General features: G+C 47.4%; 2 protein-coding genes across 3 annotated transcripts in view; one reads left to right on the forward strand and one right to left on the reverse strand.

Annotated features, from left to right (window-relative positions):
- The window catches only part of STPG3 (sperm-tail PG-rich repeat containing 3), a 32,783-nt gene that overhangs the window by 3,220 nt on the left and 11,756 nt on the right, over positions 1 to 17,807 (forward strand). The gene's annotated exons all lie outside the window — the stretch shown is intronic.
- ZMYND19 (zinc finger MYND-type containing 19) lies at positions 2,946 to 13,565 on the reverse strand. 2 transcript variants are annotated; one of them, XM_075905418.2, is made up of 6 exons: positions 13,344 to 13,555; positions 13,066 to 13,125; positions 11,934 to 12,040; positions 7,639 to 7,779; positions 5,320 to 5,500; positions 3,933 to 4,219 (listed from the first exon to the last, which is right to left on the reverse strand). In XM_075905418.2, exons 1-6 carry the CDS (start codon positions 13,392 to 13,394, stop codon positions 4,076 to 4,078), a joined length of 684 nt encoding a protein of 227 aa, XP_075761533.1. In that variant the 5' UTR covers positions 13,395 to 13,555; the 3' UTR covers positions 3,933 to 4,075. The 2 variants fall into 2 exon arrangements, with proteins under 2 accessions (XP_075761532.1, XP_075761533.1); XM_075905417.2 differs by lacking the exon at positions 5,320 to 5,500 and having other exon boundaries at positions 2,946 to 4,219; positions 13,344 to 13,565.

A 17,807-nucleotide genomic window follows, 5' to 3' on the forward strand; every position in this document is an offset into this window, starting at 1 on the left:
ACACTCTCCACAGGGGCATGAACAAAGACTCCAGCTATCTTACCCATTACAAAGATAGCTTCCCTAATTATCACCTCTAACACTATTAACTCACAGACATCTACCCTTCCCCACCTCTAATATCATTAACTCACAAGCATCCCCCTTCTGTTCTGAAATGTGATTTGTCCTTTTCATATGTGTTCACTTTTTTTAATTGTATCCTTTGGTATATATGGCTGTGACTATTTTCTTCCACTATTTGATCTGAGGAAGTTGGTCTGGCCCACGAAAGCTCATCACCTAATAAACCATCTTGTTAGTGCTACATAGTCCTGTATTTTATTTGATTTACGTGATTGTTAAGCCAGGTTGGCCCTTTTTTGGTTCTCTTACCTTGTTTTGTTTTTTTAATTAGGGTATACATTTAAGTTGAGCCTTTATCATAGGGTCTTTGAAAAGTTTCCATGCAGCTTGCAGGGATTTCACTTTTAGCACAGTACCTTTTAATTTCTATTTGACTAACCTCATTTTTGTGTAATTTCCCTTTCTGAAATTAAATGCCACAGTGTTGGGTTGGTGTAGTGTTTTGCGAGCAATAGGGATGTTAAATTTAATTGTATTGGATTATAAACCTTCTTCTCGATGCCACACAGCAACCAACAGGAAGCAGCTCTGGATTCCCTAGCTGTCAGACAAGCATTAGCAGGACTATACATTTCAAAAAATCACATTTATTCCTTTCAACAACTCAAAGATCCAGGTGCAAAGCCCTCTCTAAACACTTTTCTAAGTGCATCTCACAATGTATACATTTGTCCTACAAACTACACATAAAAAGCCTCCTAATGCAATTAGAGCTAGGGATGTTAAATTGTGTATTTGTGTAAATGTGTAAAACATTCAGTGGTTACACACTGAGGCTACGGATAATGGAGCTTTTCCAGGATACCAGAGATACCCAGAAAAACTCCACTGCATCCAGGGAACGCGTCTACTCTTCTGCCCCCCCCCCCCCCCCAAGAAAAGCAGCATAGACGGGCCAAATTTCAGAAAAGCATTTTTCTGATAAAACATGGTAGTCTAGATGTAGCCTTATATGCAGGAGGGCAGGTACAAGCACCAGCTCCCCCCCACCCACACAACCTCTGACAGAGGCAGCAGTGGGAGGGGTAGGCACCTCCATGTGAGCCAGTATGTGCAGGGAGCCAGCTTCCCCATTACTTCCTGCAGGGAAGTATGCTCAGTTTCCCCCAAGGTTGATTTCTCCTTCCCCATTCCCTTCAACCTATTGCAAGCCCTTTCCTTTTCCCATAGCTTTTCACCTTCCCAGTCCCCACTCCCCAGGCTTCTCATTCTACCAGCTCTCCTCACCCAACCAGTCCTAGCTGCTAGGTTGTCAGAGAATCTCCTCTCCCTCCACCAACACCTCATCCCAGTCTCTGACCAGCCAGCCCACAGTCCAGCTGTTTGCTCTCCCACTCCTTTTCCTATCCAACCCATACTTGTTTCTAACCTATCAGCTTGCTCAGTCTCACAACATCCCCCTCACAGCCCCATTTTCCTCATCAGCTCCTGTCCCTCCCCATTCCCAGTCTCCATAGCCTGCTCCTTGCACAATAGTCCCAAATGGCCATTCCCCACTCCCTATCCATCAGACTCATCCTAATTTTTTGACTCTCTCCACCAGGGTCCATTTTTTGTTCTCTTTGCATTCAAGTTAGGCAGCTTCTTCCTCTTGCTGCCTAGGCACCACCTGGGGGATGATTGAATAGCACAGAAAGCCCCTTGGTGTCAGTTCTAGCGCTCTTCCACCACTCCCCCCTGGCCAGCAGCAGCCATTATAGGAAAGCACTGTCTTTGCTCTGTGGGAGCCCTGGGCGGATACATACTAAGTGTGATCAGAGATATGCATGGTGGGAGGCTTGAGCACTAAGGACAGAATCTTTGAAGATTTTAGCTGTGAAAATGCAATTGCCTGAAAAAAGAAAAACACCTTCCAAGTATGCTCATAGGCTACTTTGGCCAAAAATGAGCAGATTGCCACAGGGATGAGAAAAGGCATCTCTGCCCTACCTGCCACATTTATATCTCTGCTCCCATGTAAGGCAGTGCAAGCATATTTCAAGAACACATGCAACAACCCTTTTTCCCTAGACTTATTCTTAACTAATGGCTGAAAATTTCCAAAGAAAATTCAGCCCAAGGCAGACACACAACATGGAAAAATGTCAGCCCAGTTACAGCTTGGCAATAAGCAACTGGAAACAAGGTACTGTAACAAGATGCACCAGACCATTTTAGTATGCAGTTTTATCAGCTCTACTTCTAACAGCAGGTTTTCTTTCTTCCTGCTTCAGAGCAGTCTCCATCTTCACTATCACCTTCCAGAAAACTGAACAGAGCTGGAAACTACTCCTGCCACTACCTCTTACAATTTCTAGTATCGTCTCTCTCCAGTCCACAGCAGAGTTTAATTTTTGAAGTAAATGGCTTTCTCTCCTAATTTTAAGGGAGCTATTGGCTTTACATATTTAAGATTCATTGTTTTCATTAGCATTCCTCAAAACTTTACAAACCTACAATTAAAATTATCTGACATTTCTGGTTAGCCCTTAACAGTCTCCAGATAAGTCATCCAAGTTCACCTGGTTTTTATACAAATAAAACCTATCACTGTAGAAAAAAGTTAAACATTATTGCTAATGAACTATTCTGTAAAAGAACTAAATCTTCAAACAGCTACTGCATGGATTGTGGTCCTTAGTGCTAGTATGCTGAGATGCGTTGTGAAAGCCAACTGAAGTGACTTTTATCCATATTTTTTGGAAGTTTAACACTTATTTCACTAAAAACTTGGGAGAAAAGTTCTGTTAAGAACTCAAATACCTCACTCCTATTAAGTACTGAGAAAATTTGCACTACATATCTGAGTAGTATATTTCCTTCAAAAATAATAGATCACGCAAATTTGAGGTTTCTAGTATTTCTAAGTAAGCATAATATTCACATATCTGTTATACATAAAGAAAAAGCAAGAAGGGCCAAAATAATTCTTTTCCAAAGCAGGTCAAATAATTTTTCCTCCTACATTTTTAGTGTTAATTGCCACTGAAGTAAAAAAAAAAATCAGAAAGATATGATTTTCAAGATTGATAGCATCTCTTAAAAGTAAGGGGCATGCTAAAGCAACCACTATACCTACCAGATCAACTACAAACATTTGGAAAAGCAAAGCAGAAGATTTTCTGGCTACAGGTACACACTCTTGAGCATGATCACTGGATTACTTGAGCTCTCTTTCACCCTGATTTTTAGCATAAAAGATTTGACAGCAAGAAACCAGATTTAATTTTCTGCAAACAAAGCATGAGCTCTAGCAGTCCTTCTCCAGTGCAAGAGGGATCAACTAGCTCTTATGCCCTTCCAGTATCTGATGATCCCCTAAATTCTGGCCCAATATCAGGATATGGTGTGCTGAAAAGAAAATGCTTAATGAGAGATGTATAGAACAAGTGTCACGGAGCTTCAGAAATAGCAAAAACTACAGAGCAGATTAGACAATAATTCATTCCAACCCTTTACTTTGTTTTGCTTTTTTAAATATAACTTCCATGCAGAGTTCTCCAGAGTAACTGCTGATGTCTGAGCCAGTGTCCTGGCCTTGGCACAGCCACAGATACTGTTTAGCCACATGAGGAAAAGCTTTTGCTACATGACAGGTTTTTTTACTTGTAGGCCCACAATGTGTTCTCATCTGAACATACAGTAAATGAGTCCTATTGAGAATTTCTAACAAAAAACTGTACATGAGTTTACAAACATATTAACATATAAATAATGAGAAGCTTCCTGCCTGGAGCCTCCACAGTAGTCTTTTAGCTTGAGAATATAATACTGAAAGGGAAAACCCAATCCCTTTCTTCAGCACCAGTCAGAGCTGGCTTAGTCCAGTCAGCTGTTCTACTCAAGCATCACAGGGTTTGTCTTCTTCAGTGCCTCTGGCTTCAATAAGCAGTCTGTCATTACTGTGCAAAAGCAAGAGTCCAATGCCTTTGAGAAGGAATCCTGCTGCTGAGAGGCCTGTGCCACCCGGTCATCGTTCTGGTCCAAGCTCTTGCTGGAAGGTTCGTTTCTTCTCTCGACAATGCTTCTTGTGAGCAGGCCAGTCCTTCTGCTGGCACTGAGAGCCACAGTACCTTGCCACCTGACATCGGCCACATATATTGAATTCACGTAACTAGGAAAAAAAGACAGAATATTGATCAGTTAGCCAGCTCAGCCCCAGTAGCCCCCAAGAAGTTGGCTACACTGACAAGCTCTATTACAACCTTCTCACACAACATTTGGAAAATCTGAACAGCCAACAACTAGAACCACTGAATCATTTGGTTGTGCAACCATTACCTGAGCTCATGCTCTAAGGGCAACAATGGCATTGAGGAGTTCTGTCAAACAGTCCAGTATTCCCAGATCAGAAAAAAAAGAGTAGAATAACATGCTTCTCTCGCATATTATCCTGCTCAGCATTCACTATAAAGACGTGAAAATCCTTCCTTGTTCAGACAACACGTTATCTGCTTCATTGAAATGAGGCTTGGCCGATCAAACCACTCCTCTGCCCCGCCAGTTTGCCCTTCCAAAGCTTTCTTGTCTAAAGGCTGCCTGTCACCTACTTCCAAGGAATGGCCAGTCATGCTACTACTTTCACTCCACAACTACTAAGACTTTCATCCATTGCTCTTTCACCTCTTGTCTAATGCAACTCCCTCTTTTCTGTATTCTGCAGCTCTCCGCAGACACAGAATGCTGCTGCCCATCTTCTGACAAACAAAGCAGCATTCATACCGTCAGCAAGTTCTACTAGATAAGTCCAGATTCTAATTCAAGATTTCCTTTTTTTAAACCCTCTGGATTTGCTTAACTCTTCTTCCCCACCACTGGCTGCCTTGCTGTCCCTTCACAACCTTGCCACTAATAGAAGAGCCTTCTCGGCAGCTCTTTTCCTCTGCAATATCCCATTTTGTTCATCTCCCATCATGCAACTTTGCTAAAGCATTTTGATATTCAGCCCATTACCCAGAGTGTAAACACCTCAAAGGCTGAGGAATTGTTAAGGCGATCTAATGTGGAGTAATGAAATTCAAATAAAAGCGAGTACTACTAGAAAAAGTTCCTTGCAGTTATTAGGGCAGAGAATCTTCTTCTATAGAGACTCAGATGCAGATCATTAGTGATAGCGCCTAAGACACTGAAAGCTAGACAGAACAAGCAGTCTCTGAGCACAAAGTGGTCTAGTGAATCTGTTCCATCACTACTCTCAATGTACTTTGAACACACCTGTTTTTCAATCATTGTGCATGGGGGGTAGTGACATTCATAGTATGTGCATGAGTTTTCCTCTTCCTCCACAACATCCCCATTAGCGTTGTAATAACGTGTTACATTCAGCACAGGAAATTGCTCTTCTATTGGATCTGTGGGAAGCTGCTGGATCGCCAGCCAATACAGACTTTGTTCCCTTTAATGGAAAAACATATGTTTATTCCATAAGTTTAGAATAGACATTTCTGGCAATTAAAACTAATTCAAGTTGCGTGAAGAAGATAGTGCAGGCAATTTTTAAACCTTATTAGAGTTAAAGGAACATCTGCATTCCTCCCTTAATTGTCCTCTTTTCAGGGTTCCTGTTTCACACCGATGCAAAAGCCACCACCAAAAAAACATTTACATCACCTTATTTTTAAAAAGCGATGATCCAAGGGCTTGTTCCCCAGTTTGAGTAATCCTGGCCTGCTCTAATACCATTCACCAGTTTCTCAAAGGAAATTTCTTAAATTGACCAGTACTCTGAACACTATCATCTTATTGGTGTTGCAGCTATTTCAATTGAGTAGCCACAAAAGAAATTAAAGATGCTACAATGAGACTGAAGCACATAGGTCTCCACCAAAGTAATTCAAACACTGTTCTAATGGTATTCAGGCTGTACCACACAAGTAACACAAAACATCACCCCGGAAGATGAGCAAGGTCTGACAAATACTTGGGGCCACAGTCTATGCAGTGGAGCACAGACTCAGAGTCCTCACAATACGCTAGAACAGTAGGATGGAATCTGATTCCAGTAACTCACATTGTGTTTAACCTTAATGGCTTCAGCACCACACTATTTGAGCCTCAAGCACAGAATCTCTCAGGACTAACTGTACATGGCAAAATTTTCCTCTGTACTAAATCTCTGTGCAAACTATGCTGAAAAGACCCCTCCCCCCAATAGTTTGCATTTGTAGTTGAACTACTGTCTCCCTTCACCTTCTTGTAGGGATGTTAAGTAGCGATAAATTTGTTAGTCAAGTAGTCGATGGAAATTCCATCGACTACTTGATAAGCACTTCCACGTTCTGCCTTTGAAATGTACAAGAGCCACAGCAGGGGTTCTTGTCCATTTCAAAGAGGAAGCGCCCGCATGGAACCTGGAGTCAGTGGGACTTCCCGCTGGGCTTGGGCTCCACGCAGTGTTCCAACTTTGAAATGCACAAGAGCCCCTGCATTTCAAGTCCATCGACTACTCAACTAGCAAATTAATCACTACTTAACATCCCTATTCTTTATACACACTTGGTAACAGTGATGATATGCTCTGTTTTGTCTAGAAGCCACAATAAATTGTTCTCTCCTTTTTGGATGGAGAAATGGAACAAAAGAAATTGTGAGCTGTTCAAGATCAAATAGCTCAGTGTTAGATCAAGCTTTGTTTCTTACAAAATAGTCATGAAGAAGCAAGTGAATTTTGAAGACGGCTTCAAATTAATCTGTTGGCTGGCTGCAGCTTATTCCTGATCTAGGGACGTAAGGGAGTAATCAACTAGTCGACTACCCAATAAGTACAGGCAGTCCCCGGGTTACATGGATCTGACTTACATCGGATCCCTACTTACAAACGGGGTGAGGCAACCCCACACTAGCTGCTTCTCCCCAGCAGACCAGGGAGACGCGGAACAGCTTTTCTCAGCAGACACCTCAGCTTGAGAATAAAGGACTGAGGGAAGTGAGGTGTGGGAGAATAAAACTGAGCTCTGGAGAAATGTTTGGCTAGAGTTTCCCCTACAATATGTACCAGTTCCGACTTACATACAAATTCAACTTAAGAACAAACCTACAGTCCCTATCTTGTACGTAACCCGGGGACTGCCTGTATATGCTTATCAGGTAGTCCAGTCGACCACTTGCTTCCCTCCCTGCTTGCTGCCTTTGTCAGAGACAATGGGGGATGGGGAAAGCAGGAGCTCGAGCTGAGGTAGGGAGCTGGCTTAAACGCCGGTTCCCCCCAACACGGTCTCCACTGTGAGAAGGAGCAGGGGAAGAGCTGCAGTGTTCTGGAGCCAGTGCGAGCCAGGACTATTCAGTCCTGAGTCACACCATCCCCAGGAGCTAACCCTGCTGGGACTCTGCAATTTAAATGTAATAGGAGCCAGGCTGCTGCGTGCCCAGCTCCTCCTATATTTAAACCGCAGAGCTGCAGCCGGGGTAGCGCCCCCCCCCCATCGACTAATCGATGGAAATTCTATCAACTATTTGATTAGCTAATTGACTGCAACGTAACATCCCTATCCTGATCTCCATTACATCTCTCCCATACATATTGTGTTGCTATACCTCTGTTTACTAGAAATTTCTTCAGCTTTGGGTCTCCACCCCCACGGGACTAAACGCAGATTGTCCAGTCGGTTGTCCACTGTCACTGCGTTCAGATGCACCACTTGAAATCCTGGAGCAATCCCTCCCCGGTGCCTCTCCCTGGAAGAGATTAAATACAATTTGCAGGTCACAGCAAAGAATAGTTCTCAATAGATCATGAATGGTGTGCTCCTTGCCAGAAGAAGCAGTGTATCAGTACTGACAAATCTTCACAGCATTCTTATTAGAATAGACTTACTCCACAAGTTTACTACTTTGCCATAAAAGTGCTCAAGGTCAAAAATTGAATTGTAAGGCCACAGTATACTACTCCTTTACCGGACAAAGAAAAATTACAAAAGCACTTCTGCAAGAAATTAGGACAGTAAAGAGATGCACTAGATCAAATATATTTAGGTGCATATGTGACAGGCACCTCTACAGTTAGAGCTCCATTACAAAGTCTCTAAGCAATAGGGATGTAAAATGCCATTTAATTAGTTAATAGGGTAAATATTAAGTTTAACTAGTTAACTAATTAAACAGGCTGGAATGGCCACCGTGCTGCAGGCAGGGGCTGCTCCTGGCATCACCCTTTAAGGGTGATGCTTACAGGGCAGTCAGTTAACTGATTAGCTGTTCACATCCCTATTAAGCAAGGACTTAAAAGGCTCCAGAGCTTCACCAGTGACCAGCAAGCTTCATTTTTGGTGCCTGTATATTTCTTCTTTCCTCCTATTCACTTCATTTTCTACATGCTTCCCCTTCATTTCTGTTCGTTTAATCTTCTGTTTTCTTTCACTCCATCAATCTATTTCTTGTCCATGTGCAAGTATCTCTATTCCTGGCCCGTCCTCTTTTTTTAATTCCCAACTCATTTCTTGTAGTAATCACTCTCACTAAAGCCATCCGTGTCCCAAAGCATTCCTCCAGGTCTTGCATCTCAGAGTGCAAAATTGCATGGTGAGGACCTGGATCCTTCTGTGTGCTTTGTAAAGTGACAAGTAATTTACAGCACTACAAGAGAATTTTAAGAGTAGGTGCAATGAACATGAAGGGCATTGCATGTGGGGACACTGGCATAGCTTATAATGGGACGTGTGAGGCAACCTTAATAAGTCCCTCTTTTTAACTCCAACTGCTAAAATTAGCAGCTGAAATTTTCCACACTGGGTGTCTGCCTCATGCTGGGTATTTTTGGAAAATTCCAGCAAAAAAATCCAACTATTTTGATAAAAAAAGATCAGGAAAAATATTTTATCAATGTTAAAAAATTCTTGAATCATTTCCTTTGAAATGCTCTAGCACAGTGGTCCTCAACCTTTTGGGGCTGCCGGGCGCCATGCATGTGCCACGCGCCCAGGGCCGGCACCGTGCATGTGCCACGCGCCCGGGGCCGGCCCAGATCGTTCGGCGGGTGCACATAAATGCCCCAGCAGGCGCCATGGTGCCCGCGGGCACGGCATTGGGGACCACTGCTCTAGCACCTCCATGCTTTAGACCAGGGACAGCCTTTACATCAACTATGCGCCTTTTGCCATCCCCATGAAAATTCACTAAAAGTAATCACGAGCCTTTCACAAAATTGCAGTTTGCCCATTCTTAGTGCAGACTTTAGAATTCAGCAACAAGACCGCTGAAATTCCATGCATTCTAAGCACAGTCATGCCTCTCATTGTTCCCTATGCTGAACAGACTACAATGCATCATCCCCACAGAGCCACTACACATGCTTCAGGGGGCAAATCTCTATTTTACTTTATAGTTGCTCCCCTGGACCTGGGCGGACCAGGTGCTAAATCCAAGAGCACAGAGTCTGTCTCTTCTGTAACAAAAGACAGGACTATGCAACAGTTTAAAGACTAACAAGATGGTTTATGAGGTGAAAGCTCATCACCTAATAAACCATCTTGTTAGTCTTTCAAGTGCTACATAGTCCTGTCTTGTTTCAGCTACACCAGACAAACACAGCTACATTTCTATTACTATGTCTCTTCTATGCTCTCAATGACACAATGGGTGGCACCTGATGGAACGAGGGAGAGTTGAGGGAGCCAGACAGGGATGAGAGGACTGAGGAGTAGCTATTGCGAGAAGGAGACAGTGGTAGGGCAGAAGTGGTCAAGACTGGGTCAATGGGCAGAAAAATACATGCCTACTAAGGTAATCCAGAGCCTGGAATAAAAATCAAGATTCCTGAATCTCTCCATTCCTGAATGGGTTTCACAGATAACTAACAGTGCAGCTCATCCCCTTGGTTTGCTGGTCCACACAGAATGACAACCTATTACTGCTATCAGTTTCCCCAGTAACTCAAATGGCAGAAACCTGTTCAGTGGATCTAAATATTTCAAACCTGCATTCATGGATATGAACAGGATAAATTTGAGCAGAACATCAGGCTTGGGTTTTGTTCTGATTTTTAAATGACTCAAAATTCTTGTGAGTCAGAGTGATACTGATGGTTGGATTGCTGGGACAGGAAGAAGCCCAAGACCACTGACCAGGTCTCCAGCTGGGTTGTGTCTGCATCCACATCGTGAGAACAATTAGGCAGGCAGGAATACTTACCCAGCATCTCCATGTAATAAAAGACTATGCATGCTGAGGGGCCATTAAGGGAATCTTTTGTTCACAATTCATCTGAATTCATTAGAATTTATTCCAACAGCAAAGCAATCGTGTTACTGAGAAGGGAACGGGCTGCTCAATGTGCAAGCAGCTGGACCCACCACAATGTGGATAACTTTAAATATCAGATAGATGAACGGAAGCTGCATCCTTTTATGGGATTATTAATTCTGCATACGGACTTTAGCCATTACAGCATTAGATTTGTGACCGCTACAGCGGGCAATCTGATCTACCAAACAATTAGTCAGCTACCATTGCAACAAGACTAGCCAGATTTGCCAGAGGCACTAGGACTTGCCTACACTTGCAATGATACAGCAGCAGAGCTCCAATGCAATGATACAGCTTCAGCATAGACACTGCTTACACTGACAAGAGGTTTCTCCTGTCAGAACAGGTAACCCACCTCCGGGAGAGGTGGTAGCTAGGTCAACTGCAGAATCCGCCAGTTGACAGAGCACTGTCTGCACTACAGGTTAGATTGGGTTAACTGTGCCAGCCCCCTGAATATTTTAGCTGAGCTGACCTAATATTTCAGTGTAGATCAGGCCTTAAACACCCGTGAGGGACCGTATGTGAAAACACTACAAGGGGTGGGGAGGGAAGAAAAGGCTTCAAGGGGTCCAACAGTTACATAAATGTTTTGTCAGAAAACTCCTTAAGGAATAAGTTTTAGTGATTAATTTCTGGGCAACTCCAATTTAGGGGAACAAGAATACAAACTCACAGGAGGTGACCAGCAAATAATACCTATAGGTTTTTATCTCAAAATAATTATCTTTCAGTGTTACTTCAAGATTCTCTCACCAGGAGCAGTTATCTTTTCTACAAATTTTTCAGTTGAGTTTTGAATCACCAATAACAGTAAAATAGTGAGAGGGATGCAGCCGTGTTAGTCTGGTGTTAGTCTTTAAAGTGCTACATAGTTCTGTCTTTTGTTTCAATAACAGTAAAGGCTCTTACTCTTGTTATGAGAGGGAGCAAAATAAGTTTCTACAAGATAATTAGACAGGAGAACACAGACTTTACAAAGTTAAATAATCAATTTAAAGTATTCAATAGATAATGACAGCCTGTGAAGTGTTTAGCAAGGAGGCACAAGTGACTTGCCTTGCCTGACAGAGGATCTAAAGCACTGAATCTTACCCAAGTAGTCAAAGAAGTGTGCAAAACTGAAAGTTAATAGCAAACAAAGCACCATAATATTGAACCATTAGCATTCTCCTATCCCAATCACAAATGAGCACACACACAAAATTACATTACTCAAGTGACAGTCACATCTCACTGGTACTACTGGGAGTTACACTTACATAGGATGGGTGAACAGAACCCGAAGAGTTAATATTTGCCCATATTTACAAAGAAATCACAGTAATGCCTAGGTTTATACTATGGGTATAGATGGGCATAGTTCAGGCAGCTTCCCATAAGCAACCTTTTTAGAGACATTGGTACTGTTCTTCATTAAGCCTTTTAACACAACACAATCTCTAATTGCACCCACTGTTAGTGTTCATAATGCATTTAGCAGCAAGTCCACTTCAGGAGATTCTTTTTAACACACAAACAAGCAGAAGGTTAAAAGCTACATCTCTGACTGAAACCTTTAATATATTAATTCTTTGTACAACACCTACCACAGTAGCTCATGCAGCAGACGGCCAGATCCCCTGCCTCGGTTTTTGTCAAAAGCATAAGCAAATATTTTAGCACCATTTCCATCAGCATCTACCTCCATCCGAGCCTGGAGAGAAGGAAAGAGTGTTCAGTGACCAAGGGCATCCAACTGCCAGCAGAAGCGCTTAACATTCCCTTTGGGAAATGGGATACTGGAAAGACCAACACCTGATATCATCTGTCCCCCTACAACTGCAGGAAACTGATTATATACTACTTCATCTCAACGGGATTTTAGTTATCTAAATCTTCTGTATTAGACAAAGACCAAAGGATTCTGCTACTGCACAAATGTGATAAATTGGGGAGAAGGAAGAAATAGACTGCACACAGCAGAAATGCTGAGCGCAAAGAGGAAGGATGGTCCTGTGGTTAGGGTGCCAGTCTAGCGCTCCGCTTTGCACCAGACAGTGGGCAAGTCACCACTTCACCATCTGTAAAATGGGGATAAGAGTACTTCCCAAGCGGACAGGGAGGCTGGTAAGATAAGTACGTTACAAACAAGAGTGACTCGGACACTGTAGCACAAGGGCCTTGTAAATTCGTCTGGGAGAGTCGGCATTCGCCATGGAGTCACGCAGAGCCCACTCTTGTTTTTTCAGAATTTATTGTGTTTTCCTCGCCACACCACAGCAGCTGCTAGCGGGGCTGGAAGGGGAGGGGGGAGGGGAAACGGGGGTTCCCTGCAGGCAAAAGGTTTTTAAACCAACTCCACCCGCCTGAACACCCACGTGCAAGTCAGCGCCTGCGAGCAGAGCCCGGCCCGGCGGGGGGGGGGGGGGGGTCCCGGCCCGGCCCGGCCCGGCCCCGGCGGGGGGGAGGGGGGGGTCAGAGCCCGGCCCGGAGGGGGAGGGGGCGGGGGGGGGGGGGGGTGTCCCGCCTGCAGCCCGGCCCGGCGGGGGGGGGGGGGGGGCCTGGGGCCCGGGGGGGGGGGGGGTCCCGCCTGCAGCCCGGCCCGGCGGGGGGGGGGGGGGGTCCCGCCTGCAGCCCGGCCCGGCGGGGGGGGAGGGGGGGGTCCCGCCTGCAGCCCGGCCCGGCGGGGGGGGGGGGGGGGGGGGGGGGTCCCGCCTGCAGCCCGGGGGGGGGGCTCACCTCGAAGGAGAAGCTCTCCACCAAGGGGATGTCCTGCTCGTCGATCAGCGTGTACTTGGTCTGCAACACGGGGGGGGGGGGGGCAGGTCAGCGCCCGGCACGAGGGCCCCGCCCCCGCCCCCCGCCCCCTCCCCCCGCGGGGGCGGGGCCTGGGCCGCGAGGGCCCCTCCGCCGGGCCACGTGCCCAGGCGGCGCCGCGGGACAAAGCGCGAGGCCCCCCCGATCCCGCGCTCCTGCGGCGCCGCCCCCGCCCGCCAGGGCCCGCGCGCCCGCCGCACCTTGCCGGCCACGCGGCCGAGCCGCACGATGCCCAGCTTGAAGTCCGTCATGGCCGGGCCGGGCTCGGCGCCGCCGCCTGCGCTCGCCGCTCGGGGCCCGGGAGCCGCCGCTGCCACGCGCCGCCGCCTCGCGCACACCCGGGGGGCGGGGCCGCACGCCGCCTCCCACCCGTCAGCGTTCAGCCAATCCCGGCACGCGCCGTGCCCTCCGTCATCGCCCTACGCCGCGCTCACGCCCAATGGCAAGGCGGGGCTGGGAAGGGTCACGCGGGGCAGCGCGCACGCACGGTGACGTCACACTCGCGGGAAGCTTTGTGCCGCCAACACTGGAGCAACGCAACGGGGGGGCGGGGCTTAAAGGGGCCGCAGCCACCCGCCTCGCGGGGGCCCCGCCCGCCGCAAGGTGTCGCCCTCGTGCGCCCGCCCCGCCCCCTTCCTCCAGCGCTCCCTGCCCTCCCCTCCTGGGATTCCCTTGGTGCACCCCCCTGTTCTCCCTTCCTGGAATTCCCTTGGTGCACCCCCCTGTTCTCCCTTCCTGGGAATCTCTTGGTGCCCCCCCCCCGTTGTCCTGGGAATCCCTTGGTGCACCCCCCTGCCCTCCCTTCCTGGGAATCCCTTGGTTCACCCCCCTGCCCTCCCCTCCTGGGAATCCTTTGGTGCACCCCCCTGCCCTACCTCCATCCAGCGCTCCATGCCTATTCTGAGCCTGAGTTGGCTGTGGTTTGGTGGAGAAGGGGGAATTGTCTGATAGAAGTGGCAGGATGCGTGTACTTGGGGAGGAACTTGGGATGGGTACGTAACGTGACTTTGTCTTTTAAAAAGGTGGTGTATGGGGATCTGCCATTAGGGCTGCAATCTCTCCTACCCGTCTGGCCGACCTACGAGGAAAACAGTTTTCCTGGACAAGTGTAATAATGCGGTGGTGGCATTGGTCTAGTTAGAGCATTCAGTACCAAATGCAGGTCCCACGGTTGCATTGGCGGATTGATATCTGGATAGAGTGCCTGCAGGCCTTTTAAGAACCTCTTGGTGAGTGGATGAGCAAATATGGACAAGTCGTCTATCTTGGAGTGTAATGTAGCGATAGGAGCAAGGTGAACTTTATTGCGAGGTGCAGGAGATAGTTGGGGATGGTAGGTAAGGAGAATGTCGAAGGAACCAGCTGGTGACATACACACCACTTCAAGAATCTTTTCCATTTCTGAAGGTAAGTCTTGCCGGTGCTACTGTGTAGAAGGACCCTTTGTACTTGCTGTGAGCAAGTCAACTCTAAGTCAGAGAACCAGCCAGAAACCACTCCTTCAGGTGTAGCGAGTGGAGGTTTGGTTGTTCCAGCATGGGAGCCCGGGTGAAGGAGATTCTCAATGCAAGGTAGGGGGAATCGGTGGGGCGCGAGACATCGCCACTAGGAAGGGGATCTATGGCTGCCGTGGCCATGCCGGAGCTGTAAGTATGAGGCTGGGCCTTGGCCCTCCTTATCTCGTGAATGACTGTTCAATAGGGGAACAGGAGGGAAGGCATAGGCTAGGCAGGACGTCCATGCAATGAGGAAGGCATCTCCCATTGATCCCTTGCCTATGCCCGCCCTAGAACAGAGCAGGGCCATTGCTTGTTGGACTGCATGGCAAACAGGTCTATGGCTGGGTGACCCTACACAATATGTGCGGGTTCATTTCCCATTTGTGTTCGGTTGGGAGGGCATCTGCCGTTGTATTCAGGGCACCTGGAAGGTACACTACGGTGATAACTGTTTGTGTTTGAGGCACCAGTTCCAAAGTGCTCAAGATAGGGCTTCGCCATGACGATTTATGTAAAACATTGCTGCGGCATCGTCTACGTACAGCCTGACATGGCTGTTGGCGATGAACGAGAGGAGTTTGACACATGCATTCCTGACAGCCCGCAGTTCCAGGACGTTTATGTAGAAGTTCTTCTTGCTGCTGGACCGCTGGCCCTGGCAGGTATGATGTCGTAAGTGAGCGCCCCATCCTGTACGAGATGCAACTGGCCACACCTCAGTATGCCCCTGTGCTGATTTTCCACAATCCCTTGAAGAGGAACGTTTAATTCAGCAGCTACCTGTTTAGAAAGGTCTTGGGAAAGAGCAGCATCATTTGAGGTACCCCCCTCCCTCCACTGTGGGGGGTCATTTTGGTCAGGACAGGGTGCTGCCTCCTGTGTGAGCGGGTCCCCTTCTTGTATTTGCTTAGAGGGGGGATATGGCACTCTTGCGTTTCTGGCCATGCTGGTAATAATATTGCCATTTGTCCCAGTATTGGCAGCAGGGGTACGGCTCAGGTGGGAGTACCCAGGGATTGCCGTGACATGAAGGCATATTCCCAAATCTGGAAGAGTAAATACTCTGATCTGTGTAAGGAGAATTCTCTGGCGAAAAACCCTTAGAGACGTCATCATCGGATGCAGACGAACCTCTTCCCTAGGAGAGTGATCTCTGTGATGTTAACCTAGCAGGAGAGCGCTCACATGGCGAGTTAAAATTCGACGAGACTAATAAGTCTGTGTTGGGTGTAATGCCCAACAGGTGCAGTCGGTGCTGTAGTGGGAGGCATGGAGGCTATCTGGGGCACTGAATCCTGCCTCGGTGCGGAGGGCAGTTGTGCCGTATCAGGCATCTCTGTGGTGGCAGCTGAGGTGCCAGTTAACGTGGTCAGCGACGCACTCTCGTGCTGCGTTGGCAAGATCGTATCCGTGCCAGATAGTGCAGCAGCTAATGAGGCAGGCAACTTAAAGCCTGACGCCTCAGAGCACGATTTAGTGCATGCCTGCTGTTTATGTGCGCTGGGGGCTCCCAAGACTCCAGCCACGTCCTACGTGCTGAGGCGCGGTGCCACCGCTGCTCTCAGCACCGGCCGTGAAGGAGACGGCTGCTTTGGTGCCGTAGCCCACCAAAAATCAACCCTCCTCAGCACCTCAAAGGGCTTTTTGGATCCCCACTGCTTGAGATCCTTGGGCTGCTAGCCAGAATCAGAGGCTGGTCTATGAGAGTTTTCCAGTAAAAATAACCTGAGGCGGAGGTCTCTGTCTGTCCGCACCCGCGACTTTAGCTTGAGGGCATTTCTGAGAGAGATGCAGGTCTCCGAGGCAACGGATGCATTTGAGTGACTGGCCGATACGGGATAGGCTCTTTACACGAGGTGCAGCGCTTAAATCCCGGTGAGCCAGGCCTGCCTGTGGAAGCAATCAGAGACTGCAGGAAGAGATTAACTGAGAGAAGAAAACTACTATGAATATAACTGGTTTTCGAGCAGTATAATCATGGAGACGCGAAGAAGCTAGGGAGAACTGCTGAGTCCATATGTAGCCGGAGGCGGTAGAGAAGGAACTGAGGAGTGGGTGGGAGGGGGCTTGCGCATGCACAATGCCTGCTGCCTAACAGTGCGCGGCCCCAGGGACACTGCTATGAAATTTCCACTCTGGGGCTCGGCGGCAGTGCACCAACCGACCTAACGTGGAGCACCCCCAGGAACATCTCGAAGAAGAACCACCAGCCTTCCCCGTGTCCAGAGGATCGAATGCCAGTGGCTTTTGCAAGATACGTCCACATTCCTGCAGACCCTGGATACACTCTGCACACACTCTAGCATCATCCTCCTTTACTATCAGCATCAGAAAGATTTGATGCTAAATGTGATCCATGATGGGGTTCATGCTTAACTCTATGGCGTCTGTGCGGATAATCAAGGGGAAAAAGAGCATGAAAAGAGTTGTAACCCCCTTTTTCCTCCCCACGTTACTCAGGAGCAGGTCACATTCACAAGTGTGCCAGGGCTCCTGATGGTTTTAACATAAAAGGAGATCCTGAGTACTCCAGTGGTGATGTTGTTTAGTGGGGGATTCCCTATCCAGCCCCTTGCTGCAGTCCCTGGCTCATAAAGAATATACAATGGCAGTGCCTCCACCTGGCTGGCCCTGTACACACTTACTGGTGTGCCTTGGGAGTCTCCAGGAATGACATTATTACAGCAGTAATCTGGATCTAATTCCAGAACAATTACAAATGATAAATACTATACATCTAATTGATTACATTAGAATGAACACACCTTTACTTAACAACATAAAGAAACGGGGTTTAACAGATTAGCAGTGAATACAATCGATTAACAAAGTACACAGAAGTAATAGGAACTTATCTATCTGGCATTTGAACTGCCACCATTTATCCCACTCCAGAGTGTGCACTCATCTGGACTCAGAGTCCCAGACAGTTGCATGGGTGCACTTGAAGAGCTACAGCTGGAGTGAGTGGCGGTTGTGTGTGTGTTAGTCCAAGCTGTGTAGCCAGCTGCAAATTCCCTCTGCCACTGGAGCAGTCTCCTCCAAATGCCAGCGGTTTTGGTTTCCTGGGTTGGACATTCTGCCTCTCTTTGGACCCAAAGTCAGTCTATGTCTCTGAGGTCTGTCCCAGGCAGCACTTTCCCAGAGAGCCCATTTACTTACAGC

Source organism: Pelodiscus sinensis, chromosome 23, assembly GCF_052426305.1.
Source record: "Pelodiscus sinensis isolate ZL-2025 chromosome 23, ASM5242630v1, whole genome shotgun sequence".
NCBI classification, from domain to species: domain Eukaryota; kingdom Metazoa; phylum Chordata; order Testudines; family Trionychidae; genus Pelodiscus; species Pelodiscus sinensis.

Coding starts and splice junctions, on each gene's coding strand:
- ZMYND19 (XM_075905418.2), bottom strand. CDS start 13,394: ATGACGGACTTCAAGCTGGGCATCGTGCGGCTCGGCCGCGTGGCCGGC. Junction 13,126..13,343: donor TCGGCCGCGTGGCCGGCAAG/GTGCGGCGGGCG, acceptor CCCGTGTTGCAG/ACCAAGTACACGCTGATCGA. Junction 5,501..7,638: donor GAAATTTCTAGTAAACAGAG/GTATAGCAACAC, acceptor TTTCCATTAAAG/GGAACAAAGTCTGTATTGGC.